Source organism: Symphalangus syndactylus, chromosome 11 (assembly GCF_028878055.3).
Source record: "Symphalangus syndactylus isolate Jambi chromosome 11, NHGRI_mSymSyn1-v2.1_pri, whole genome shotgun sequence".
Classification (NCBI taxonomy): Eukaryota; Metazoa; Chordata; class Mammalia; order Primates; family Hylobatidae; genus Symphalangus; species Symphalangus syndactylus.
Window position 1 is genome coordinate 113,819,659 of NC_072433.2, and position 26,637 is coordinate 113,846,295.

The 26,637-nt window shown below is 47.1% G+C and overlaps 1 protein-coding gene across 1 annotated transcript in view; it reads left to right on the top strand.

Annotated features, from left to right (window-relative positions):
* Nucleotides 1-10,903: 10,903 nt before the first annotated feature.
* The window catches only part of LMNB1 (lamin B1), a 57,352-nt gene continuing 41,618 nt past the window's right edge, over nucleotides 10,904-26,637 (top strand). The window contains exons 1-2 of the mRNA XM_063612971.1: nucleotides 10,904-11,126; nucleotides 11,246-11,752. Coding sequence (XP_063469041.1) covers nucleotides 11,394-11,752 — 359 coding nt within the window. The 5' untranslated portion in view covers nucleotides 10,904-11,126; nucleotides 11,246-11,393. The remainder of the gene's footprint in view (nucleotides 11,127-11,245; nucleotides 11,753-26,637) is intronic.

The following is a 26,637-nucleotide window of genomic DNA, read 5'->3' on the forward strand; positions in this document are numbered from 1 at the left end:
CTGCCTCCTGGGTTCAAGAGATTGTCCTACCTCAGCCACCCCAGTAGCTGAGATTACAGGCACCCACCACGATGCCTGGCTAATTTTTGTTGTTGTTGTTAAATTTTAGTAGAGATGGGGTTTCACAACGTTGGTCAGGCTGGAGAACTGTCAAACAATTTCTGAAGTGGTTGTACTATTTTACACTCCCATCAACAGTATATAAAAGTTTCAGTTGCTCCTGTACTCTGTATGTAAATTGGAGAGGTCTCTACTTTTTAGTGTCATCTCTTCTCAGAGACTATAACAGAATATATTTTGTAGCATTAAATTCCAAGTATGTGGGCAACCAAATCCTGGATAATTCTTGCCCAGTTACCAATATAAATTCTCAACATACACAAATACAATATTTCATACAAAAGACAGTCATCTCATTTTATGTGATAGTTTTATTCCTGAAAAACTTATAAAGCTAATTTGTGTAATTCAAATCATTAACTGAATGCATCTTCCCCTACTTCCATGTACAGTTCACGGTCCTCTTGCGGTATGTTCTATCATGTTGTCCTGAACTGAAGTGATTCCTTCTTTTTTTTTTTTTTTTTTTTGAGACGGTGTCTCACTCTTTTCGCTCAGGCCAAAGTGCGGTGGCGCAATCTCGGCTCACTGCAAGCTCCGCCTCCCGGGTTCACGCCATTCTCCTGCCTCAGCCTCCCTAGTAGCTGGGACTACAGGCGCCCACCACCACGCCCGGCTAATTTTTTTTTGTATTTTTAGTAGAGACGGGGTTTCACCGTGTTAGCCACGATGGTCTCGATCTCCTGACCTCGTTATCTGCCCGCCTCGGCCTCCCAAAGTGCTGGGATTACAGGCGTGAGCCACTGCGCCCGACCCTATTCCTTCTTTATTTATTTTATTTTATTTTTTATTTTATTTTATTTTTTTGAGACGGAGTCTTTCTCTGTCCCCCAGGCTGGAGTGCAGTGGTGCGATCTCGGCTCACTGCAACCTCCACCTCCTGGGTTCACGCCATTCTCCTGCCTCAGCCTCCCGAGTAGCTGGGACTACAGGCGCCCGCCAACACGCCCGGCTAATTTTTTGTATTTTTAGTAGAGACGGGGTTTCACCGTGTTAGCCAGGATGGTCTCGATCTTCTGACCTCGTGATCCGCCCGCCTCAGCCTCCCAAAGTGCTGGGATTACAGGCTTGAGCCACCGCGCCTGGCTCCTTCTTTAAATTTTAGCAGTTTCAGCCGGGGCGCGGTGGCTCACGCCTGTAATCCCAGTACTTTGGGAGGCCGAGGCAGGCGGATCAGAAGGTCAGGAGATCGAGACCATCCTGGCTTATATGGTGAAACCCCGTCTCTACTAAAAAGTACAAAAAATTGCCAGCTGTGGAGCCGGGCGCGGTGGCTCAAGCCTGTAATCCCAGCACTTGGGAGGCCGAGGCGGGCGGATCACAAGGTCAGGAGATCGAGACCATCCTGGCTAACACGGTGAAACCCCGTCTCTACTAAAAAAATACAAAAAATTAGCCGGGTGCAGTGGCGGGTGCCTGTAGTCCCAGCTACTTGGGAGGCTGAGGCAGGAGAATGGCGTGAACCCGGGAGGCGGAGCTTGCAGTGAGCCGAGATCGCGCCACTGCACTCCAGCCTGGGGGAGAGAGCAAGACTCCGTTTCAAAAAAAAAAAAAAAAAAAAAAAAAAAAATTGCCAGCTGTGGTGGGAGGCGCCTGTAGTCCCAGCTACTCGGGAGGCTGAGGCAGGAGAATGGCGTGAACCCGGAAGGCGGAGCTTGCAGTGAGCCGAGATCACACCATTGCACTCCAGCCTGGGCGACAGAGCCAGACTCTGTCTTTAAAAAAAAAAAAAAAAAAAAATTTCAGCAGTTTCAGTGATTTGACACTTGTCATCAATGTCAATCCTTTGGGCCTTCATAATTTATGGCATCATTGCTTACCCTATTTAATCACATGTAAACATTTTATTTACACACACACACACACACAATACAGTGCCTTCACTGATGGAAAGAACTATATCTTATACTTAAAAACAAACAAACAAGGCCGGGCGCGGTGGCTCACGCTTGTAATCCCAGCACTTTGGGAGGCCGAGGCGGGCGGATCACGAGGTCAGGAGATCGAGACCACGGTGAAACCCCGTCTCTACTAAAAATACAAAAAATTAGCCGGGCGTGGTGGCGGGCGCCTGTAGTCCCAGCACTCGGAGAGGCTGAGGCAGGAGAATGGCGTGAACCCGGGAGGCGGAGCTTGCAGTGAGCCGAGATTGCGCCACTGCACTCCAGCCTGGGCGACAGAGCAAGACTCCGTCTCAAAAACAAACAAACAAACAAACAAACAAACAAAACAAAAAACTCCTAGGCCAGGCATGGTGGCTCATGTCTGTAATCCCAGCACTTTGGGAGGCCAAGGCAGAGGATTGCCTGAGCCCAGGAGTTGGAGACCACCCTGGGCAACATGGCAAGACCTCATTTCTTTTCAAATTTGAAACAAAACAAAATTCAATCATCCAGTGGAGTCTCTTGCACATAGGAGGTACTCTAGCATTTCTTGCTTCATTGGTTTTTCTGTTTTTGTTTTGCTTTAGGCAAGGTATAACTGTTTTTTTTTTTTTTTTGAGACGGAGTCTTGCTCTATTGCCCAGGCTGGAATGCAGTGGCATGATCTCGGCTCACGGCAAGCTCTGCCTCCCAGGTTCACGCCATTCTCCTGCCTCAGCCTCCCCAGTAGCTGGGACTACAGGCACCCGCCACCACACCTGGCTAGTTTTTTGTATTTTTAGTAAAAACGGGGTTTCACCGTGTTGGCCAAGATGGTCTCGATCTCCTGACCTCGTGATCCACCCGCTTGGCCTCCCAAAGTGCTGGGATTACAGGTGAGAGCCACCGCGCCCGGCCTTTAGGCAAGGCGTAACTGTTATGACAGCTTCAGTAATTTACTTTTTAAAAATTATATGGTAATTTTCTCAATTTTCCATTTTTCTTGACTAATGTAAGCCAGACCTAAGTTAAGATTATTGACTAAAATACACTTCTCTTACCACTTTACAAATTCCTAGTTTAAAGCACCTCCTGCTTGGTGTGGTTTGAAATAAAAAGCACACCATGAGGAATTAGAGATTCTGTCCGGGGTTTCTCTCTAATTCTCCCTGGGGGCTGTGGGTTGCCATTTACAGCCCTCCACAAGGTTCTGAGTCCTTTTGCCAGTCCCTGGAGGCTGATATTCTCAGAAGCCCAGCTTAGAGATCATCTTGTCTGCTCCCTCCTCCTGCACACAGAAACTTGCTCCATCCTTAACATGCCTACACCGCTTTGTTCATGCCTGTTTAGTACTTGACATTTTGAGGCATAATTTATTATATACATGTTTGCCTGCGCATAGCTGGACCGTTGAGCTTCTCCAAGCAGGGATCAGGTACCTTAGACATTCCTTGCTTGGCATGTAGTAAGTGTTCAACAAATGTTTGTTGAATAAATGCACGGATTAATGAGTGAGCAAATAAATGACTTTTTTTTTTTTTGAGACAGAGTTTTGCTCTTGGTTGCCCAGGTTGAGTGCAGTGGCATGATCTCAGCCCACTGCAGCCTCTGACTCCTGGGTTCAAGTGATGCTCCTGCCTCAGCCTCCCAAGTAGCTGGGATTATAGGTGCTCACCAGCACGCCCGGCTAATTTTTACGTTTTTAGTAGAGATGGGGTTTCACCATGTTGGCCAGGCTGGTCTTGATCAGGTGATCTGCCCGCCTTGGCCTCCCAAAGTGCTGGGATTACAGGTGTGAGCCACTGCATCCGGCCAGTTTTCCTAAAATATGCGAATCTCTGGGCATTTAGGCCTGAAGGAGACTAGTTTCTCTTGCTGAAGCTCCATGAAGTAGATAAACATATGGTATGTTGTTTTTGTTTGTTCAGCCTCTTCTTATCCTTTTTAGGATGAATTCCTCATTCTTGTGGGAATCCTATGTGGTTTGTTGTCACTTGACTCTGCTTCACCCCTATTTTTTTTTTCTTTGAGATGGAGTCTTGCTTCATTGCCCAGGCTGGAGTACAATGGCGTGATCTCGGCTTACTCCAACCTCTGCCTCCTGGGTTCAAGCGATTCTCCTGCCTCAGCCTCCTGAGTGTCTGGGATTACAGGCAACTGCCACCACATTCAGCTAATTTTTGTATTTTTAGTAGAGATGGGGATTCGCCATGTTGGCCAGGCTGGTCTTGAACTCCTGACCTCAGGTGATCTGCCCGCCTTGGCCTCCAAAAGTCGTGGGATTACAGGCGTGAGCCACCACTCCTGGTCATTCACCCCTATTTTTTTTTAATTTTAAAATTTTTGTTCTTACTCTCAGAATTTAAAACCCCTACCTATAAAAAAAAAAAAAAAAGGAAAACAAGTTTGAGTAGTATAAAAACTTCAGGTGGCTGTGCTACCTGAATCCTCTTAAAGATGGTAAATATACTTTAAAACTCCAAAGCTTTTTTTTTTTTAACACAAAAATCAAAATCAGACTTGGACGACATTCTGGATAGTCACTCAACCTTCTAAAACATGATGTCTACAGTTTTATAACTACTGGAAAAAGTATCAAGTTTGTAAAATATATTTAGTCAAAAAACCTGTTCCAGCAGAAGGTCATGTATTCAGTTATTTCTTCATCCATTCAGCAAACATATATTGAAGAGATACCATTTAGCAATTTTTTATTTCATTTTGTGTCACAGTCGTAGCTATCCTATTTGTTTGCGACGTATACTCAATTTATCTGCCAGCTGTCACTCCCCTCTCCCAAGACAAAAGTGAGTTACTGCTAAGCTTTCAGTCTCTCCTCCCCGTTCCTTCTCACCTCATCCTAGTATGGCCTCTTCTCCCCAGATGTCTTATGTATCCTATATTTTTCTGTCCCAGATCCAAATGACATACATAAAGTAGGACAAATGTCAATTAAGTTCTTCACATGTAGTGAGGTAGTTGTAGGAGGAGTATGGACGAGGGAAAATGATGGCATGGCATTTTGAGACTTGGTAGGGATATATATGGTCTAACCAATAATCAGGACATGTGCCCTGAGAAGGAAATGGAGGTGTATAGTAAAAACAAAGGTAGGATATTTGAAATCACCACTGTCCTAGTAAATGCTGAAGTGTTGTCACCAAACTTACAAATTTGTTACTTCTAATTCATTGGGGGAAAACTTTGGAGGGATAAAATTTCAGGAATTACTTGAATAAAGGGAGCTTGACTAACTTAGTATGAGAGTACAGAAGGCCATAATCCAGGTTTAGCATTAGGTATGGGAAACACCTAGAGAATAAGGAAAGTGTATATTTTGTAAAGTACCTGACCAAAAATGTGCACAATTGTCTAATTCTTGTGTGTGTGTGTGTTTTTTTTTTTTTGCTACGGAGTTTCGCTCTTGTTGCCCAGGCTGGAATACAAGGGTACCACCTCGGCCCACTGCAACCTCTGCCTCCCAGGATCAAACGATTCTCCTGCCTCAGCCTCCCGAGTAACTGCGATTACAGGCGCCTGCCACCACGCATGGCTAGTTTTTTGTATTTTTAGTAGAGATGGAGTTTCACCGTGTTGGCCAGGTTGGTCTCAAACTCCTGGCCTCAAGTGATCCACCCGCCTCGTCCTCCCAAGGTGCTGGGATTACAAGTCTGAGCCACTATGCCCGGCCGCAATTACCTAATTCTAAGGCTTCAAGATTTTCCATTCTTTTTCCTTGATTTTGACTGGAAACACATGATTACTATTAGTAAGAGTTACTATTTAGCCTTCACATGTTGTATGTCTAACATACTGCATATATTGTTTTATTAAATCTTTACAAATCCTGTGCAAGGTAGAAATCATTTCCATTTTCTTTTCTTTTCTTTCGTTCTTTTTCTTTTTTCTTTTTTTTTTGAGATGAGTTTTGCTCTTGTTGCCCAGCCTGGAGTGCAATGGCACGATCTCGGCTCACCGCAACCTCCACCTCCCAGGTTTAAGCGATTCTTCTGCCTCAGCCTCCTGAGTAGCTGGGATTACAGGCATGAGCCAGCACGCCCGGCTAATTTTATATTTTTAGTAGAGATGAGGTTTCTCCATGTTGGTCAGGCTGGTCTCGAACTCCCGACCTCAGGTGATCCGCCCATCTTGGCCTCCCAAGGTGCTGAGATTACAGGTGTGAGCCACCGCGTCCGGCCCCCATTTTCTTTTCTTTCTTCTTTTTTTTTTGAGACGGAGTTTTGCTCTTGTTGCCCAGGCTAGAGTGCAATGGTGCCATCTCAGCTCACCGTAACCTCTGCCTCCCAGGTTCAAGCGATTCTCCTGCCTCAACCTCCTGAGTAGCTGGGATTACAGGCATGTGCCACCACGCCCGCCTAATTTTGTATTTTTAGTAGAGACGGGGTTTCTCCATGTTGGTCAGGCTGGTATCGAACTCCTGACCTCAGGTGATCCACCTGCCTTAGCCTCCCAAAGAGCTGGGATTACAGGCATAAGCCACCGAGCCCGGCATTTTTTTTTTTTTTTTTTTTTTTGAGACAGAGTCTCGCTGTGTCGCCAGGCTGGAGTGCAGTGACGCCATCTCGGCTCACTGCAACCTCCGCCTCTTGGGTTCAAGAGATTCTCCTGCCTCAGCCTCCACAGCAGCTGGGACTACAGGCACGCACCACCATGCCTAGCTTTTTTGTATGTTTAGTAGAGACGGGGTTTCGCCGTGTTGGCCAGGATGGTCTCGATTTCTTGACCTCGTCATCTGCCCGCCTCGGCCTCCCAAAGTGCTGAGATTACAGGCGTGAGCCACTGTGCCCGGCTCCATTTCCATTTTCCTTGAAGGAAATCACGAAATAATTTTCTTACAGTTATACAGCTATCAGTAGCACATCCTCAACTGTCTGACTCCAAGAAAGTTGTTTTATATAATAGGGCATGTATAATGTGAGCCTCTTCAAATAATCTGAAAATTGAGGAACTCTATCAATAGAAAGCTTCAGGCCGGGCGCAGTGGCTCACGCCTATGATCCCAGCATTTTGGGAGGCTGAGGCTGGTGCATCACGAGGTCAGGAGCTCGAGACCAGCACAACCAACATGATGAAACCTCGTCTCTACTAAAAATACAAAATTAGCCGGGTTTAGTGGCGCATGCCTGTAATCCCAGCTACTCGTGAGGCTGAGGTAGGAGAATCGCTTGAACCCTGGAGATGGAGGTTGTGGTGAGCTGAGATCGTGCCACTGCACTGCAGCTTGGGCAAGAAGAACGAAACTCTGTCTCAAAAAAAAAACAAAAAACAAAAAACAGAAAGCTTCATGGGGTTGAGAGCAATAGAGATCATTGCTGGAATCACATCTAATCTTAAAACTGTAAAACATGGACAGGAAATAATTTTAAAAGAAAACTTACAAATTTTTTTTTTTTTTTTTTTGAGACAGAGTCTCGCTCTGTCGCCAGGCTGGAGTGCAGTGGCGCGATCTCGGCTCACGGCAAACTCCGCCTCCCGGGTTCAAGCGATTCGCCTGCCTCAGCCTCTTGAGTAGCTGGGACTACAGGCACGTGCCACCGCGCCCAGCTATCTTTTTTTTTTTTGTATTTTTAGTAGAGACGGGGTTTCACTATGTTGGCCAGGATGGTCTCCATCTCTTGACCTCGTGTTCCGCCAGCCTCGGCCTCCCAACCAAATATTTTTAAAAGACAGGTAAACGGGAGCAAGGAATGAAAACCATAAAACCATATGGATTGACTATATCACCTATCGTAGTGGAAAGGGTCTCACAACCAAGTGAGAACAAGCAGATTTACATTCCAATCCTGGTTCCACAGCCTGGGACCCAGCACTCACCTTCTTTTGGTCTAATTTCCTCATTAGTAACATATTTTATTTAACTTTTTTTAAAATTTTTTATTTTTTTGCAGATAAGGTCTCACTTTGATGCCCAGGCAGTGTCGCGATCTCAGCTCACTGCAACCTCCGCCTCTGAGGTTCAAGAGATTCTCCTGCCTCCTGCCTCAGCCTCCGGAGTAGCTGGGACTACAGGCACGCACCACCACACCTGGCTAATTTTTTTTTTTTTTTTTTGAGACGGAGTCTCGCTCTGTCACCCAGGCTGGAGTGCAGTGGCGCAATCTCGGCTCACTGCAAGCTCCGCCTCCCGGGTTCACGCCATTCTCCTGCCTCAGCCTCTCCGAGTAGCTGGGACTACAGGCGCCCGCCACCACGCCCGGCTAATTTTTTTTTGTATTTTTAGTAGAGACGGGGTTTCACCACGGTCTCGATCTCCTGACCTCGTGATCCGCTCGCCTCGGCCTCCCAAAGTGCTGGGATTACAAGCGTGAGCCACCGCGCCCGGCCTTAATTTTTGTATTTTCAGTAGAGGCGGCGTTTCACTATGTTGACAGGCTGGTCTCGAACTCCGACCTCAAGTGATCTGCCCGCCTCGGCCTCCCAAAGTGCTGGGATTACAGGCTGAGCCACACGCCCGGCCGGTTTTCTCATCAGTAATTTAGATTTTAAAGTTCCGTTTAAGATTACTTGAACACGCCGGGCGCGGTGGCTCACGCTTGTAATCCCAGCACTTTGGGAGGCCGAGGCGGGCAGATCACAAGGTCAGGAGATCGAGACCACGGTGAAACCCCGTCTCTACTAAAAATACAAAAAAAAAATTAGCCGGGCGTGGTGGCGGGCGCCTGTAGTCCCAGCTACTTGGAGAGGCTGAGGCAGGAGAATGGCGTGAACCCAGGAGGCGGAGCTTGCAGTGAGCCGAGATCGCGCCACTGCACTCCAGCCTGGGTGACAGAGCGAGACTCCGTCTCAAAAAAAAAAAAAAAAAAAAAAAAAAAAAAAGATTACTTGAACACTTAAAGTCTAAGTACTTGAATACTTAAAGTCTAAGCTTTTCGATTCTTTAATTCTCAATGAGGTTAAGAAAGGAAGTATTTCATGGCGGGGCGCGGTGGCTCACGCCTGTAATTCTAGCACTTTGGAAGGCCGAGGCGGGCGGATTGCCTGAGCTCAGGAGTTCGAGACCAGCCTGGGCAACATGGTGAAGCCCCGTCTCTACTAAAATACAAAAAATTAGCCGGGTATGGTGGCGATGGTCCCAGCTCAGGAGGCTGAGGCAGGAGAATCGCTTGAACCCGGGAGGTGGAAGTTGCAGTGAGCCGAGATTGTGCCATTGCACTCCAGCCTAGGTGACAGAGTAAGACTCCGTCTCCCTGCCACCCTCCCTCCTACCCACCCCCCAAAAAAAGCAACGAAGTATTTTAGGAAACTGGACAGGAAATAGAACCATTAATAAAGAGAATGTCATCATTCACAGAGTGCCAGAAATTCATCTGGGATGAATATGCAGCTCCCAGTGCTCTTCACTAATTCTTATGTACACGACTTGATTAATAGTTAAAGAATATCCTGGTTTCCATTTCTGCCATTTTTAAAGTAAGTAATCATTAATTACACAAGCGTTCCTAATAGGTGGTAAGGTGGTCATCTAGGGTATAGCTCAGGGCCAGACTCGAGTCAATTAGAATCCTGGGACCTGTCAAACGCAGTCCTGCTGAGCAGCCTTCAGGCAGTGAATCTATAAAATGGATAGTTTCTTTCTTTCTTTTTTGAGACGGGGTCTCCCTGTCACCCAGACTGGAGTGCAATGGTGCCATCTCGGCTCACTGCAACCTCCCCTTTCCGGGTTCAAGGGATTCTCCCACCTCAGCCTTCCAAGTAGCTGAGATTACAGGCACCCGCCATCATGCCCGGCTGATTTTTGTATTTTTGTAGAGACGGGGTTTCACCATGTTGGTCAGGCTGGTCTTGAACTCCTGACCTCAGGTGATCCTCCCCCTCTCGGCCTCCCAAAGTGTTGGGATTACAGGCGTGAGGCACCGCGCCCGCCCGGATGAATTTTCAAATAGAAACAATCCAGTTTCCCACATCACACGGACATTGTGTGGATGGGTAATCCATGAAAAGCCTAGTGCTGGCATTCAGTCCCAATAAATGTTAGCCTAAAAGTTAGGAACTTTTCAAAGGGATGAAATGTGCTTTCTAATAGAAGTAGCTGCCAGTGACATCTTGGGAGCCTCTTTTTAAAAGCAAAAAACTATTTCATCTTAAATTGTCACAAGTTCAGATTTTTATGCATCTGATTTTAACGGAGTAGGAAACAGCTTGCTCTCGTATTTACTTACCGTCATATGTTAATCGTATCATTTCTGAGCTGTTTTTCGATACCACAAATCCTTAAATTAAGAAACAAACGGATTAGGAACTGCCCATTAACACTGGTAGCAAATGATTTAAAATCAGGGTTGCTGGTTTTTGTGTGATAATCTGTCGGCTTCAAGACGCACAGATCTCAATTTCATGGAAAGAAGTTGCCTGATACAGATTTCCACCGGAGAGAAAAATAAAGGCTGGTACTTGGAACCTGCAAGCCGTGCATTTGGAACCTCGGACTCAAGTGCCTATTACGTAATTCTACAGCGTCTCGGCCTCCAGGCCGTTTCCCGAGCCCTCCGGCGGAGCAGGCGATAAGGTTACCACGCCCGCGGTGGCCGGGGACACTTTTGAGTTTCGCGTGTGGCTTTTAGGGACGTTTATATTTGAATTTCCCTGAACCGCCGAGTGTGGGCGGTGGCGCAGACCCGCCCCGGAAACTTCCGGGCTCCTTCCCGCCTTTCGCAGGCCCGGCCCCTCCAAGGGGTCCCCGCGGGGCGGCGGGAGGGCCCGGAGGGCGCTGGGCCCAGAGCCGCGCGGGTGGGTAGTCCCAGGCGTCCTTCCTTACCGCCCCGAGTCCGGTCGCGGAACCGCCCAGCAGGGCGTGCCGAGCTGACGGTTGCGCGAGGGCCAGATTTTAAATTTACAGGTCCGGCCCCCGAACCGCCGAAGCGCGCTGCCTGCTCCCCATTGGCCCATGGCGGTCACGTGGAGGCGCCGGGGCGCGCCGGCCATGTTGGTGAGTGCCGCACCGCGGCCCGCGCCACCTCCGCCCCCCGCGGCTTGCCTCCAGCCCGCCCCTCCCGGCCCTCCTCCCCCCGCCCGCCGCTCCGTGCAGCCTGAGAGGAAACAAAGTGCTGCGAGCAGGAGACGGCGGCGGCGCGGACCCTGCTTGGCCTCCAGTCACCCTCGTCTTGCATTTTCCCGCGTGCGTGTGTGAGTGGGTGTGTGTGTTTTCTTACAAAGGGCATTTCGCGATCGATCGATTGATTCGTAGTTCCCTCCCCGCGCCTTTGCCCTTTGTGCTGTAATCGAGCTCCCTCCCGCCATCCCAGGTGCTTCTCCGTTCCTCCAAACGCCAGCGTCTGGACGTGAGCGCAGGTCGCCGGTTTGTGCCTTCGGTCCCCGCTTCGCCCCCTGCCGTCCCCTCCTTGTCACGGTCCCGCTCGCGGCCTCGCCGCCCCGCTGTCTCCGCCGCCCGCCATGGCGACTGCGACCCCCGTGCCGCCGCGGATGGGCAGCCGCGCTGGCGGCCCCACCACGCCGCTGAGCCCCACGCGGCTGTCGCGGCTCCAGGAGAAGGAGGAGCTGCGCGAGCTCAATGACCGGCTGGCGGTGTACATCGACAAGGTGCGCAGCCTAGAGACGGAGAACAGCGCGCTGCAGCTGCAGGTGACGGAGCGCGAGGAGGTGCGCGGCCGCGAGCTCACCGGCCTCAAGGCGCTCTACGAGACCGAGCTGGCCGACGCGCGACGCGCGCTCGACGACACGGCCCGCGAGCGCGCCAAGCTGCAGATCGAGCTGGGCAAGTGCAAGGCGGAACACGATCAGCTGCTCCTCAAGTGAGTGCTAGCTGGCGGCCGCGTTAGCGCCAAGGAGGGGCGGGGGCGCAACCGCGGCGGCCAGCTCACCGGGTTCTGCCGTGGGGTGGGAGCAGAGGCCAGGATGCACGCGTCCTTCTGAAGGAACAGGGTCTCGGTCTCCGGAAAGGAGAAAGAATCTAGAGTTCATAGCGAGGCAGGCAGGGGTCGCGGAGGGGGCTCGAGCTGTAGCGATGGGGGGCCGTGATGCCCATTTCTAGGTTTTGGATACCCGCTGAGACGTGATAAGTGCGCGCCTGGGACTGCCAAGAAGGAGCTCCCGCTTTCGCACCTCGAACCCAGGGAGCCGGCGCGGAGAGGCGGCCCGGCAGGCCCCAGGTTCGGGGATCTGGAGCGCGAGCACGCGCTCGCGTGCGCGCCCCAGTTTCCGGCCGGCGCGAGACAAAGCGTCTAGCGGATTTGCAGTGCCGGGATGGCCGGCCGGGGAGGACTGGTAGCCCGCCTCTAGAATGAATGAGCTTCGCGCGGGCAGAGAGAGGAAGGGGAGGGACTTTCCCGGAGCATCCGCGTCTCCTGGGGGTGGGTCCCGCTTTGGCGCGCTCAGTCTTGGCCCTGTGACATTTTGCGAAGATTCTACGCCTGCTTTGGGCGGGAGAGAGAGGCGGGGCTTGATCTGCGCGCCTCTAGCCCGCCCCGGGCAAGTTAGGTTTGCTAGCTGGTTAGCTTTCTCTGGGGAAAGGTGTCCTGTCTCAGCGGGGATGGTGCGGGCCCTCGGGTGGTTCTGCGGAGGGAAGGAAAGCTGGGTTTGTGCATGTCACGGCCACTGTTCTTAAGAGTTGCGATTCGCCTACCCCTCAGGCAGCGGCCCCCTCTCCCCAGCGTTTGCCTCCTCATAGTATAGTCAGGCTTTCGGGTAGGGACCGTGCTTAGTACCCCTTAGTCGGCCACTGTGCAGATAGTAGACCCGGGCAGATGACAGGGTGCTGTGTAAATGCTGAGTGTTTGAGCGAAGAAGAGTTTGTAATTATTCACCTAAGCGAGTGTGAGTTTTCATTCCAGTGCACAAGGATACACTTGCAGACCTTTGCTGGCCTCATTTTGACTTTCTGATAAGCAAAATGGCCTGTCAGCAGTAGGCAACAAGTGTTGATGTCATGCTTTAGAGATTCGCAAAATTTGGGTTTGGAATTCATGGTCGCAATTAGCACTGCCAGCTGAAATTTCTGGAGGTACCTTATTCTCACCTTGACACCCTTTGTCCCTGGATGTCTTTCTGTCTGTATCTATGTTAATGTCCCTGTGCGAAGTCTCTGTGATTTTGTGTATTTTTACTTATCCCTCCTATCATATATTTTCGGTTCATTAAAAAGCATGTGCACGTGGTAAAAATTAGTATAGACTGGTTTGTAGCGAAAAACGGTAACTGCACTACCCCTTTCCGGAGGCAATCACATTTATCCCTTTTTGTTCTTATTTCTTTGGATATTTAGTTATACAACTCGAAAATAATACTAAGCTTATATTTCCGTTTCTTGGATTTACTAAGCCTTGGCTTCATCTTTTGAAATGAGCGGTCAGTTCACTCACCTTATTATTTCTGTGTTCCTCCAAATTTTTTGCCACTGAATTCCTTCAAATCTTAGATATCGTTGCTTGTAAGACTTGCCATTATTATGTGTACCACTAAGAAGATAAGAACATCAGGACCAACTGTGTAGGATCCATCCTGTTGGACCCATCATGATTTCATAGATATTAAAATGTCACACTGGGCCGGGCGTGGTGGCTCACGCCTGTAATCCCAGCACTTTGGGAGGCGAGGTGAGCGGATCACTTGAGGTCAGGAGTTCGAGACCAGCCTGACCAATATGGTGAAACCCAGTCTCTACCAAAAATACAAAAATTGGCCGGACGCAGGGGCTCACGCCTGTAATCCCAGCACTTTGGGAGGCCGAGGCGGGCGGATCACGAGGTCAGGAGATCGAGGCCATCCTGGCTAACACGGTGAAACCCCGTCTCTACTAAAAATACAAAAAATTATCCAGGCCTGGTGGCACGCATCAGTACTCTCAGCTACTCGGGAGGCTGAGGCAGGAGAATCGCTTGAACCCAGGAGGCAGATGTTGCAGTGAGCTGAGATTGCGCCATTGCACCCCAGCCTGGCGACAGAGTGAGACCCCGTCTCAAAAAAAAAAAAGAAAAAAAATCCGGGCGTGGTGGCAGGCGTCTGTAATCCCAGCTACTGGGGAGGCTGAGGCAGGAGAATCGCTTGATATCCAGGAGGCAGAGGCTGCAGTGAGCCAGATGGTCCACTGCACTCCAGCCTGGGTGACAGAGTGAGACTCCGTCTAAAAAAAAAAATTCACAGAGATAATTGTTGTGTACCAGTCACCGTTCTATGTTAGAGGATATGAAGATTTTTTTAAAAAATGAATTACTGTTCTTTGTTGCTGAGAGTGTAGTGGGGGAGCTATATCCCAGCAAGCAAAGAAAGATTGTCTTTTGTCTGATGTGAAGCATTTTGATGCTGGCGCTTTTGTAATCTTTCCAGGAGTTATCCACAGAAGGTTTTTCACACAGTAACAAGGCTGCCACCTGGCTGACAGTAGTTGTAAATGTATCGATTCTAAAATGCATGCTGGTTTCAGCGGGGTTAACAAATGAGAATAATGTGTATTAGAATCAATGAAATAATGTATGTGATACAATTTAGGTAATAGCAGATGCTAAGGGAATAAAAATAAAGCAGAGTGAAGGGTTAGTGTGATTAAGGAAGGCCTGTCTGAGGGGTTGACAGTACCTATTCTTTGAGGGTTTGTAGTGTTCTGGGATTATATTTTTCTTAAGTCTGTGCTACTGTATGTATATTCCTATTGCCAGGATTAGATGTACTCTTCTTTTTCCCCCAACATACCATCATTTGCTCAAAACGTGGCACATTTTAGTTTGCTCCTTATTTGAATTTACGACTTTTTTTATATGGATGTATTCCTCAATAGCCTTTCATTTTTCTTGTTGATGAAGAAAAATTTGCCCTCAGTGTGTTTGCAGACTTTTTGAAGATATTTAATCATAATATCTATCACATGAATCTGCTTTCTTCCCTACAGTTCTCTTTGCTTAAGGTATGCTGTGTACTGATGTCCTGTAACTTATTAAAGACAGCTTCCTGGCCAGGCACAGTGGCTCACACCTGTAAAACACTTTGAGAGGCCTAGGCAGGTGGATCACCTGAAGTCAGGAGTTCGAGACTAGCCTGGCCAACATGGCGAGACCTTGTCTCTACTAAAAATACAGAAATTAGCCAGGTGTGGTGGTGGACACCTGCAATCCCAGTTACTCTGGAGGCTGAGGCAGGAGGCATTGCTTGAACCGGGGAGGTGGAGGTTGCAGTGAGCTGAGATCACACCACTGCACTCCACCCTGGGTGTATTTTCCTTTTGCTTGGTTTCTTCATATTTTGTTGAAGAACATCCTTAAGTAATTTATACAGAAAGGATGGCAGGAGGTAAACTTTCTGAGTCCTGTATGTCTGAAAATAGCTTTGTCTCATGCTTGATTGGCTGTTGGGCTAGGTATAGAATACTAGGTTAACATTTTTCCAAAACTTGGAAAGTATTATTTTGCCCTGTTGTCTTCTGGCATCCAGGGTTGTTAATGTGTTTCTTTCTTTTCTTTTCTTTTTTTTTTTCTTTGAGACGGAGCTTGGCTCACTGCAACCTCCGCCTCCCAGGTTCAAGCGATGCTTTGACCCAGCCTCCCAAGTAGCTGGGATTACAGGTGTGCACCACCATACCCGGCTAATTTTGTATTTTTAGTAGAGACGGGGTTTCACCGTGTTGGCGAGGCTGGTCTCCAACTCCTGACCTCAGGTGACCCACCCACCTCGGCCTCCCAAGGTGCTGGGATTATAGGCATGAGCCACCATGCCTGGCCTATATTTAATTTTTTATTTGGAACCAGAGTGTTTGTAATTAAGTATAATCATCATTTAGGTAGATTTAGATTAAGAAAACAGCTTTGAGAGAATTATAGATTCCAGGTTACTTAGTTTCTTTTTGGTTCCTCAGCACACAAGATACCTTAGAGGCAGAGCGTGGAAATGCTTGGTCTAAAGAGAATTTGGCAACAGTTTCCATGCAGGTGGTGTCTGAATCCATAGAAAACAGATCTCATATGTAAGGCACAGTTACTCTGATTCAGTCCAAGACTAATTATATTTTGCTGAAAGCTTTTTTGGGAGAACAGTTTCCAAGAATGATGATGAATGCCATCGCTGAACATTTTAAACAAAAAGTACAGAGAAATTGACTTGTTTCAGAATTTCACTATTAACTATATGGGAAAACTAGATATAACAGAAAGTTAAGTGTTTACATCAGTCTTCAATAACTAATTTTGTGGATTCAGACATTTATTTTCCTTCGGTGATACAGGTCCCCTATCTTTTCTGTAAAACCCTGGGGGCCAGATGTGCTTTGGAAGTTAAAGCAATTCCAATTTAAGACGGTAATATGATGCACATACTGGATATGACACCCCCAGTGGGGTTTGTAGATAGAGTTAGGGTAGATAGAGTTAGCACTCTGTCATGAAACATTTCTGAGGGAAAGATACTGTCATGGCAAATGGAGAAAGACAGATTGAAAATAGACCTTGTTTCAGGTCAGGTTTTGCCACTAAATGTGTTAATAAAAATTTTAGGTTTTCAAACTCTGGAAGTATAGATAAAAGATTGTGAATTTTTGTATTTATTTATTTATTTATTGACACAGAGTCTCGCTCTTTTGCCCAGGCTGGAGTGCAGTGACACAATCTCAGCTCACTGCAACCTCTGCCTCCTGGATTGAAGCAATTCTTCTGCGTCAGCCTCTCAAGTAGCTGGGATTACAGGCACCCGCCACCACGCCCAGCTAATTTTTGTATCTTTAGTAGAGACTGGGTTTTACCATGTTGGCCAGGATGGTCTTGATCTCTTGACCTCGTGATCCGTCCGCCTCTGCCTCCCAAAGTGCTGGGATTACAGGCGTGAGCCACTGTGCCTGGTCAAAAACATGCTAATCTTCTTTAGGAGCATTTTCTTTGTACATCGGATGATTAATTGAAAAACAAAAACCTTTGGCAGGGTGTGGTGGCTCACGCCTGTAATCCCAGCACTTTGGGAGGCCGAGGTGGGCGGGTCACGAGGTCAGGAGTTCGAGACCAGCCTGACCAACACTGTGAAATCCCGTCTTTATAAAAACCCAAAAATCAGCCGGGCGTGGTGGCACACGCCTGTAATCTCAGCTACTCGGGAGGCTGAGGCAGGAGAATCTCTTGAACCCAGCAGGTGGAGTTTGTAGTGAGCCGAGATGGTACCACTGCACTCCAGCCTGGGCCACAGAGCGAGACTGTCTCAAAAACAAAAACAAACGAAAAAACCATAAAAAACAAACCTTCATCATCCTGTGTGTTACTATATCTTTTTTTAATGTACTGATTTTGCCCTGTTTGAAGCAGATTGACAGTATACACCCTGGCCTTGATATAAAAGTTATCAAACTTTTATATTTTTATGACTCTTAAAATAGAAGAGTTTTCTATTTTAAGAAGTGGCTTCTTTCTAAAAGAAGTGGCTTTTCATAGTTCTTTTATAATAGAGTTATGTTAAATGTTACTTTAATTTTCAAGGGAAGACTGGAAGGACCAAACCCCTAAAACTGACTTAAAATTCTAGGAAGCAGGTCCCAAGTAATTAAACTGTCATGACATTTCCTTCCCATGCTTTCAAAAGATGTTTGATAAAGCAAGATCTTTTGGAGTTGTTTATTTAACTTGGGGGATGAGACTAGGTAATATTTTGCATACCCAGATTCAAGGAAGTAAACGGGCAGAATGAAAGATAAAGCACTATTAAAATATGGTGGGTCTTTTCTTTTTCGTGTCTTTATACAGTTGCTGGTTATATTTATTCGTTCGTTTGTATAGATGGTGTCACCTCTGATATGTCTGAGTTAGAAATCTTCAGACATTTTTTTTATACCATTAGTGTAAGTCTCTTTCATGTACAAATGTTGAGAATGAACCTCAGGTATCAGTTGAGTGATTTTTTTACAGTGTACCTCTTTGATAAGGAGATTGTGCTTTGGCTGTCATTTGAATTTTTTTTTTTTTTTTTTTTTTGTGACGGAGCTTTGCTCCCGTTGCCCAGGCTGGAGTACAGTGGCGCGATCTCCGCTCACTGCAACCTCCGCCCCTCCAGGCAGGTTTAAGCAATTCTCTGCCTCAGCCTCCGGAGTAGCTGGGATTACAGGCATGTGCCACCATGCCCGGCTAATTTTTTGTATTTTTAGTAGAGACGGGGTTTCACCGTCTTGCCCAGGCTAGTCTTGAGCTCCTGCCCTCGTGATCCACCCGCCTCGGCCTCCCAAAGTTCTGGAATTACAGGCGTGAGCCACCGTGCCTGGCTTGAATTTTTTTTTTTTTTTGAGACGGAGTCTCGCTCTGTCGCCCAGGCTAGAGTGCAGTGGCGCAATCTTGGCTCACTGCCAGCTCCGCCTCCCGGGTTCATGCCATTCTCCTGCCTCGACCTCCGGAGTAGCTGGGACTACACGTGGCCCGAACCACGCCCAGCTAATTTTTTGTATTTTTAGTAGAGACAGGGTTTCACCATGTTAGCCAGGATGATCTCGATCTCCTGACCTTGTGATCCGCCCGCCTCCGCCTCCCAAAGTGCTGGGATTACAGGCGTGAGCCATCGCGCCTGGCCTTTTTTTTTTTTTTTTTTTTGAGACGGAGTCTTGCCCTGTCACCCAGGCTGGAGTGCAGTGGCGTGATCTCGGCCATTCTCCTGCCTCAGCCTCTCCGAGTAGCTGGGACTACAGGCGCCCGCCACCACGCCCGGCTAATTTTTTGTATTTTTAGTAGAGATGGGGTTTCACCGTGGTCTCGATCTCCTGACCTCGTGATCCGCCCGCCTCGGCCTCCGAAAGTGCTGGGATTACAAGCGTGAGCCACCGTGCCCGGCCGGCCCAAATTTTTAAAAATTAATTTTATTATTATTATTTTTGAGACGGAGTCTTGCTATGTCACCAGGCGGGAGTGCAGTGGCACAATCTTGGCTCACTGCAACTTCTGCCTCCCGGGTTCAAGCGATTCTCCCGCCTCAGTCTCCCAAATATCTGGGATTACAGGTGCCCGCCACCATGCCTGGCTAATTTTTTTTTTTTTTTTTTGTATTTCTAGTAGAAACGGGGTTTCACCATGTTGGCCAGGATCATCTCGATCTCCTGACCTCGTGATCTGTCCGCCTTGGCCTCCTGAAGTGCTGGGGTTACAGGTGTGAGCCACGGTGCCCTGCCTAAAAATTAATTTTTTTTTTTTATTAGACTGAGTTTCACTCTGTCGCCAGGCTGGAGTGCAGTGGCACGATCTCAGCTCACTACAGCCTCCGCCTCCCGTGTTCAAGCAATTATTCTGCCTCAGCCACCTGATTAGCTGGGACTACAGGCACACGCCACCACGTCGGCTAATTTTTTTTTCTTTCTTTTTTTATTTTTTTGTATTTTAGTAGAGACGAGGTTTCACCAGGTTGCCCAGGCTTGTCTGGAACTCCTGAACTCAGGCAATCTGCCCGTGTCAGCCTCCTAAAGTGCTAGGATTACAGGTGTGAGCCACGGCACCGGGTCAAAAATTAGATTTTTTATATAGGAAATGTATATTCATTGTAGAAAAGGAGAAAACACAAACACCAAGAAGAAAATTAAAAATCACCCTTAGGTTGGGGCTAGTGGCTCATGCTTGTAATCCCAGCACTTTGGGAGGCCGAGGTATGCGGATCACCTGAGGTCAGGAGTTCGAGACCAGCCTGGCCAACATGGTGAAACCCAGTATCTACTAAAAATACAAAAATTAGCTGGGCATGGTGGTGGGCGCCTGTAATCCTAGCTACTCAGGAGGCTGAGGCAGGAGAACTGCTTGAACCTGGGAGGCAGAGGTTGCAGTGAGCTGAGATCGTGCCACTGCACTCCAGCCTGAGTGACAAAGCAAGACTCCCTTTGGGGGATGGGGGAAAAGATGCAAGAAAAAAAGAGCTGACATTTATTTTGTGCCAATTCTGTTTGCCAGGCATTACAGTAGATGCTTTACAGACGTTATCTTTTTTTTTTGATAGAGTCTGGCTCTGTCGCCCAGGCTGGAGTGCAGTGGCGCGATCTCTGCTCACTGCAGGCTCCGTCTCTTGAGTTCACACCATTCTCCTGCCTCAGCCTCCCGAGTAGCTGGGACTACAGGTGCCCGCCACTAAGCCTGGCTAATTTTTTGTATTTTTTAGTAGAGACGGGGTTTCACTGTTAGCCAGGGTGGTCTCGATCTCCTGACCTCGTGATCCTCCTGCCTTGGCCTCCGAGAATGCTGGGATTACAGGCGTGAGCCACCGCGCCCGGCCAGACATTATCTTTTAAGCTTATGATAACTGCTGATGAGTGAGGAAACTTCAGGCTCAGAGAGGTTAAGTATTTTGCCTGGTATTACTTAGCAGAGCAATGAAAGCTAGAAAGGATGGTAGCCTGACTTCTAGCATTGTGATAGGGTTTTCACATACATAACCTTATTTCATCCATACAACAATGTCCTACAGGTATTACTCTGGTTTACCGACGTGTAGCAGGCTTACAGAGCCTCATTATCTGTGGTTGGTACTTGAAGTCTCAGATAGGATAGCTGATATTCAGATCCCTTTGGGTGTTACTTTTGGAAATGCTACTAGTTGCATGTTTTTCACGTTGATAGTTTGTAGCCTTCAACGGAGGTAATTTTGGATTTGTCAGAAGGGTAGTTGTCAGTAGTTGAAACAGCTGTTTGAAATACCGAGGGCTTCATTTGCTAAAGAAAGGTGAAGATGAATTACTGAAAGAGATCACTTTTATCTTTTTTCTCTTCTTAAAAAGCTACTTTCCAACTTTATTCCATGCCTTAATAATTTAAAAGAAATTAAAACCTCTAAATAAATCTTTAATACTCATGACAGAGTGTTCTTTCATTCTTTATTCAAGACACATCTTTGTGGAACAGGTACTATATGCCAGGTCTTGAACCAGATGCTGGGAATAGAGAGATGGGATACTCAGTCCCCATTATCAAGTTACTTACAGTCTAGTGGGGAAGACAGAAAACCAACACTACAGGATTGTGATACTGTAAGTGCAGTATACTAATAAAATATATTAAGTGCTGTGATACCAGTATCCAGGTGTTGCTGTGGAGAAACAAGGACTGCTACCTAAGGCAGGCTAGGAGCCATGTGAAATTTTGAAAGACATCCCAGGGGAATCTGAGCTAAGTGTAGGGAGGTAAGTAGGGATTTGCTTCTAAATGGAAAGTGGAGAGTGAGTTGTCCTGAATGTCAAATAATTCATATAACTGGAGCCATATATATGTGCGTGTGTATGTATATATACATCTTATATGTATATGTTATATATAACATACACTTTATATGTATGTGTATGTTATATAATATGTTATATATAAAGTATGTTACATATAACATATTATGTGTGTGTGTGTATATATTTTTTTTTTTTGAGATTGATTTTCACTCCTGTTGCCTGGGCTGGAGTGCAATGGTGTGGTCTCGGCTCACTGCAAGCTCCACCTCTCGGGTTCAAATGATTCTTCTGCCTCAGCCTCCCAAGTAGCTGGGATTACAGGCGCCTGCCACCACACTCGGCTAATTTTTGTTATTTTTAGTAGAGACAGGGTTTCAGTATGTTTGCCAGGCTGGTCATGAACTCCTGACCTCCAGTGATCCACCCACCTCAGCCTCCCAAAGTGCTGGGATTACAGGTGTGAGCCACTGCACTTGGCCTACTGGAGCCATATATATATTTAATACATGGGGTGGGGAAGGGGATTGTATTTTTAGTAATGAGTAGACCCAAGATTTTAAGGCAGAATTGTGACATGATCATTCTGGCTATGGTGTGGAGGGAAAAAAAAGAGGAGAGGTACAAACACTAGTAAGAACACTTGGGGAGTAACAAGGCAGCCCTTGAACTGAGGCAGGTGGAAGAAAGGAGAGAAGGTGGATTTAAGAGATACTGAACATAAGGGACTAGGGAGAAGAAAGAGTCTAAGGTGACTGCTTCCATGCTTGGGTGCCTGGGTAGACAATATTGCTCTTAACCGAAATTGGTGGGGAAGGAACAGGTTTGGAGGACGCTAAGTCAGTGAATTAGTGGTGTTTGCCAGACTTTAGGTAGCAATGTTAGTTGGCAATTTGAAGTACTCAAGAGACATGGAAAGCATGTGCATATGAGGACTGGGTAAAGAAAGGAAAACCCACAATGGGGATGATAAATAACAGAGAGGTGAGGCCGGGCATGGTGGCTCATGTCTGTAATCCCAGCACTTTGGGAGGCTGAGTGTGTGGATCACTTGAGGCCAGGAGTTTGAGACCAGCCTGGGCAACATGGCGAAACCCCGTTTCTACTAAAATATAAAAATTAGCCAGGCGTGGTTGCACATGCCTTTAATCTCAACTACTGTGGAGGCTGAGGCAGGAGAATCCCTTGAACCTGTGAGGCGGAGGTTGTAGTGGGCAGAGGTTGCAGTGAGCTGAGATTGCGCCTCTGCACTCCAGCCTGTGTGACAGAGGGACACTTCATCCTAAAAGGTGAGAAAAGAGAGGTGAGTCATGGAACAAGGGTTTTTTGTTTGATGAAGCCTAAAAAGTGTCTGTTGTCATTGGTGTCTTTGGTGCCTTAGGTGATTGTTGACAGAGAGGAGAGCGTTTGGTTAATAGAGGAAACCACGGGCCATAATTAAGGGGAGAATGACAGGAAAAAGATTATGAGTTTAGAACACTTGTTTAAGAATGTTGGCAGTGAAGGGAAGGAGACAAGGTTTTTTTTTTTTTTTTTTTTTTTTTTAAGACAAGGTCTTGTTCTGTTTCTGGTGCTGGATTGCAGTGGTGAATGGTTCACTATAACCTGGACCTCCCAGGCCCAAGTGATCCTCCCACCTCAGCCTCTGGAGTAGCTGGGACTACGGGCACACACCACCACTCCTGGATAAGTTTTTGTGGGGAGAGGGTTTTGCCATGTTTCCCAGGCTGGTCTTGAACTTTGAGCTCAAGCAATCCGCCTGCCTCGGCCTCTCAAAGTGTTGGGATTACAGGTGTGAGCCACCGTGTCTGGCGGGAGGGAGGCATTCTTAAGGGTCAATTTAAACTAGATTCTTACTCAGTGTTTATGTAACAAAACATTGGACAGGGGACCAGAACCCTTATCCCTCTAAGGTTGTGTACTAAAATGTGATCATTTCACCCCTTTTGGTTAAGACATTTTAGTAGCTTCTAGGGTGAAGACTAAGACCCTACTAATAGTAGGGTGACCATATAATTTAGCATCCAAATTGGGATACTTTTGTGTATGAAAGAGGGAGCTGTTAGTAATTATGCAGTGACAGCTCGCATAAATGGAACTTGTCCTGGGCAATCTGGGACATATTTGCCCAGGTTATCCTACCTAAAAGTTCTTTCCCTACATGGGCTGGCCCCAGTCTGACCCTCCAGCTTCATCTCATACCACAGTTGAACTTGTTTACTCCTCTTTAGTCGTGAAATCCTTTATTCAGTCCCTTTTACTGTGCTCCTCTTAAAATAGGGACTTTGCATTTGGAGTTTCCTTTGGATTTTTTTTTTTTTTTTTTTTTTTTTTGAGAATGAGTCTTGCTGTGTCTTCTTGGCTGCAGTGCGGCGGTGTGACCTTGGCTCACTGCAACCTCCGCCTTCCAGGTTCAAGTGATTCTCCTGCTTCAACCTCCTGAGTAGCTGGGACTACAGGCACCTGCACTCTGCCCAGCTAATTTTTTTTTTGTATTTTTAGTAGAGATGAGGTTTCACCATGTTGGCTGGGCTGGTCTTGAACTCCTGACCTCAAGTGATCCACCTGCCTTGGCCTCCCAAAATGCTGGGATTACAGGCATGAGGCATCACATCCGGCCTCCTTTGTCTGGATTTCTTTTATCATTGGATTACTTATCCCTCAGGTTTCCTGTCAGTATTCATTTCTTTAGAGATGTCTTCCCTGACTTCCCTGATTCAGAGTTTTCTAATATGTATGTACCTTGGGAAAAAAACCAAAAGCAGTGGTGTGTGTGTGTGTATACACATAATTTAAGGACTCAAAAGATTTCTCCAAGACTTCTCATGAGAAGGATTACTTTCAGCTATTTTCAGTGCTCCTTTGCCAAATGACAGTGCGACAGTGTTGACTTTGTGCCGTGGACAACGAGGAATTGAGCTCTTCCATTGTCTTCATAACACATTTCTCTTCTCCTTGCCCTCCCGATAGTCATATATTACATTTTATAGTTTAGATCAGTTTTTGGTATCTAAAGTATTGATTCAGTGTGTTCTGACACAGATACTTCTGTAACACCAATTAGCTTATATGTGACAGGTAAATAGAGAGATGATACCATTATAATTGGAAGTTTTATTGCATTATATGTGCCTTGTCCTAGTGAATCCTGGTAAAGGTGAGCCAGAATAGCTAGAGTATAGTATTAATCTTCAGAAGGAAAGAAGATCCTCAGCTTTGCTTTCACTTCTATTTTAAGAAAATTAAAAGTGAGTGCCCTGGGCTGGGCGCGGTGGCTCACGCCTGTAATCCCAGCACTTTTGGAGGCCAAGGCGGGCGAATCACGAGGTCAGGAGATCGAGACCATCCTGGCTAACACGGTGAAACCCCGTCTCTACTAAAAAATGCAAAAAATTAGCTGGGTGTGGTGGTGGGCGCCTGTAGTCCCAGCTTATCGGGAGGCTGAGGCAGAAGAATGGTGTGAACCTGGGAGGCGGAGCTTGCAGTGAGCCAAGATTGTGCCACTGCACTCCAGCCTGGGCAACAGAGTGAGACTCTGTCTCAAAAAAAAAAAAAAAAAAGTGAGTGCCCGTGCACAGGGTTCTCTCCCCCAGAGAGGTGCACCTCTAGCTTTGCTCTTGTAGCCAGTCTTATTCTTATGTTCAGAGCTCTGTTTCTCTTTGTATTGCCTAAATTTTTCCAAACCAGCATTTCTACTCTGTTGTTTTTGTGCATTTTGTTTATTTTTTTATTTTATTTTGAGACAGAGTCTTGCTGTGTCGCCCAGGCGGGAGTGCAATGGCATGATCTCAGCTTACTGCAACCTCCACCTGCTCGGTTCAAGCGATTCTCTGGCTTCAGCCTCCTGAGTAACTGGGATTATAGGCATGCGCCACCATGCCCGGCTAATTTTGTATTTTTAGTAGAGACCGGGTTTCACCATGTTGGCCAGGCTGGTCTCAAATTCCTGACCTCAAGTGATCCACCCGCCTCGGCCTCCCAAAGTGCTGGGATTATAGGCGTGAGGCACTGTGCCCAGCCTTCTTTGTGCATTTTAAAACATCTTTTGACGCAGCTGTAGCCACGCTAAACTGACTGCCTGGGCTGTCCAGATTACCTCCTGAGTTACTAATTCTTTTTAATAGAGATGGGGTTTCTCCATGTTGGTCAGGCTGGTCTCGAACTCCTGACCTCAGATGATCCAGCAGCCTCGACCTCCCAAAGTGCTGGGATTACAGGTGTGAGCCACCATGCCTGGCCGAGATACTAATTCTTTATATTATTGCTGGTGCTCTGTTTCAGAGTGCATAGGTTTTGAGCGGTCTATTTATTCCAATGTTATTTTTTCTACTTGCTCTGTTATTTTTATTTATTTTATTTTATTTTTTTTGAGACGGAGTTTCGCTCATGTTGCCCAGGCTGGAGTGCAATGGCGCAATCTCGGCTTACTGCAACCTCCACCTCCTGGGTTCAAGCGATTCTCCTGCCTCAGCCTCCTGAGTAGTTGGGATTACAGGCATGTGCCACTACGCCCGGCTAATTTTATATACATATATATATATATATATATATATATATATATATATATATTTTTTTTTTTTTTTTTTTTTTTTTTCCTTGAGACGGAGTCTGGCTCTGTCACCCAGGCTGGAGTGCAGTGGCATGATCTTGGCTCACTGCAAGCTCCGCCTCCCGAGTTCACGCCATTCTCCTGCCTCAGCCTCCCGAGTTCACGCCATTCTCCTGCCTCAGCCTCCCGAGTAGCTGGGACTACAGGCACCTGCCAACACGCCCGGCTAATTTTTTGTATTTTTAGTAGAGACGGGGTTTCACTGTGTTGGCCAGGATGGCCTCGATCTCCTGACCTCGTGTTCCACCTGCCTCAGCCTCCCAAAGTGCTGGGATTACAGGCGTGAGCCACTGCGCCTGGCCTAATTTTACATTATTAATAGAGACGAGGTTTCTCCATGTTAGGCTGGTCTTGAACTCCCGACTTCAGATGATCCGCCCGCCTCAGCCTCCCAAAGTGGTGGGATTACAGACATGAGCCACTGCATCCGGCCTTATTTTATTTTATTTTTGAGACAGTCTTGCTCTGTTGTCCAGACTGGAGTGTAGTGAGTGGTGTCATCTCTGCTCAGTATAACCTCCACCTCCCAGGTTCAAGTGATTCTTGTGCTTCAACCTCTCCAGTAGCGGGGATTACAGGCGTGCACCACCAAGCCCTGTGAATTTTTGTATTTTTAGTAGAGATGGAGTTTTGCTATGTTGCCCAGGCTGGTCTCGAACTCCTGACCTCAGGTGATCTGCCTGCCTCAGCCTCCCAAAGTGCTGGGATTACAGATGTGAGCCACCACATCTGGTCTGCTGTGTTATTTTTAATTTGTGCAGAATTCAAGAGTTGTCAGAAGCACATATGTTATAGCAGAAATACTCACAAACATAGTCCCCAGCAGAACTCAGTAATATACTGTGATTAGTTTTTCTTGCCTATCACACCTTTTGATCACCTATAAAAATAGTATTTTTTCTCACTTACTTTTTTGTATAATTATATAGAGT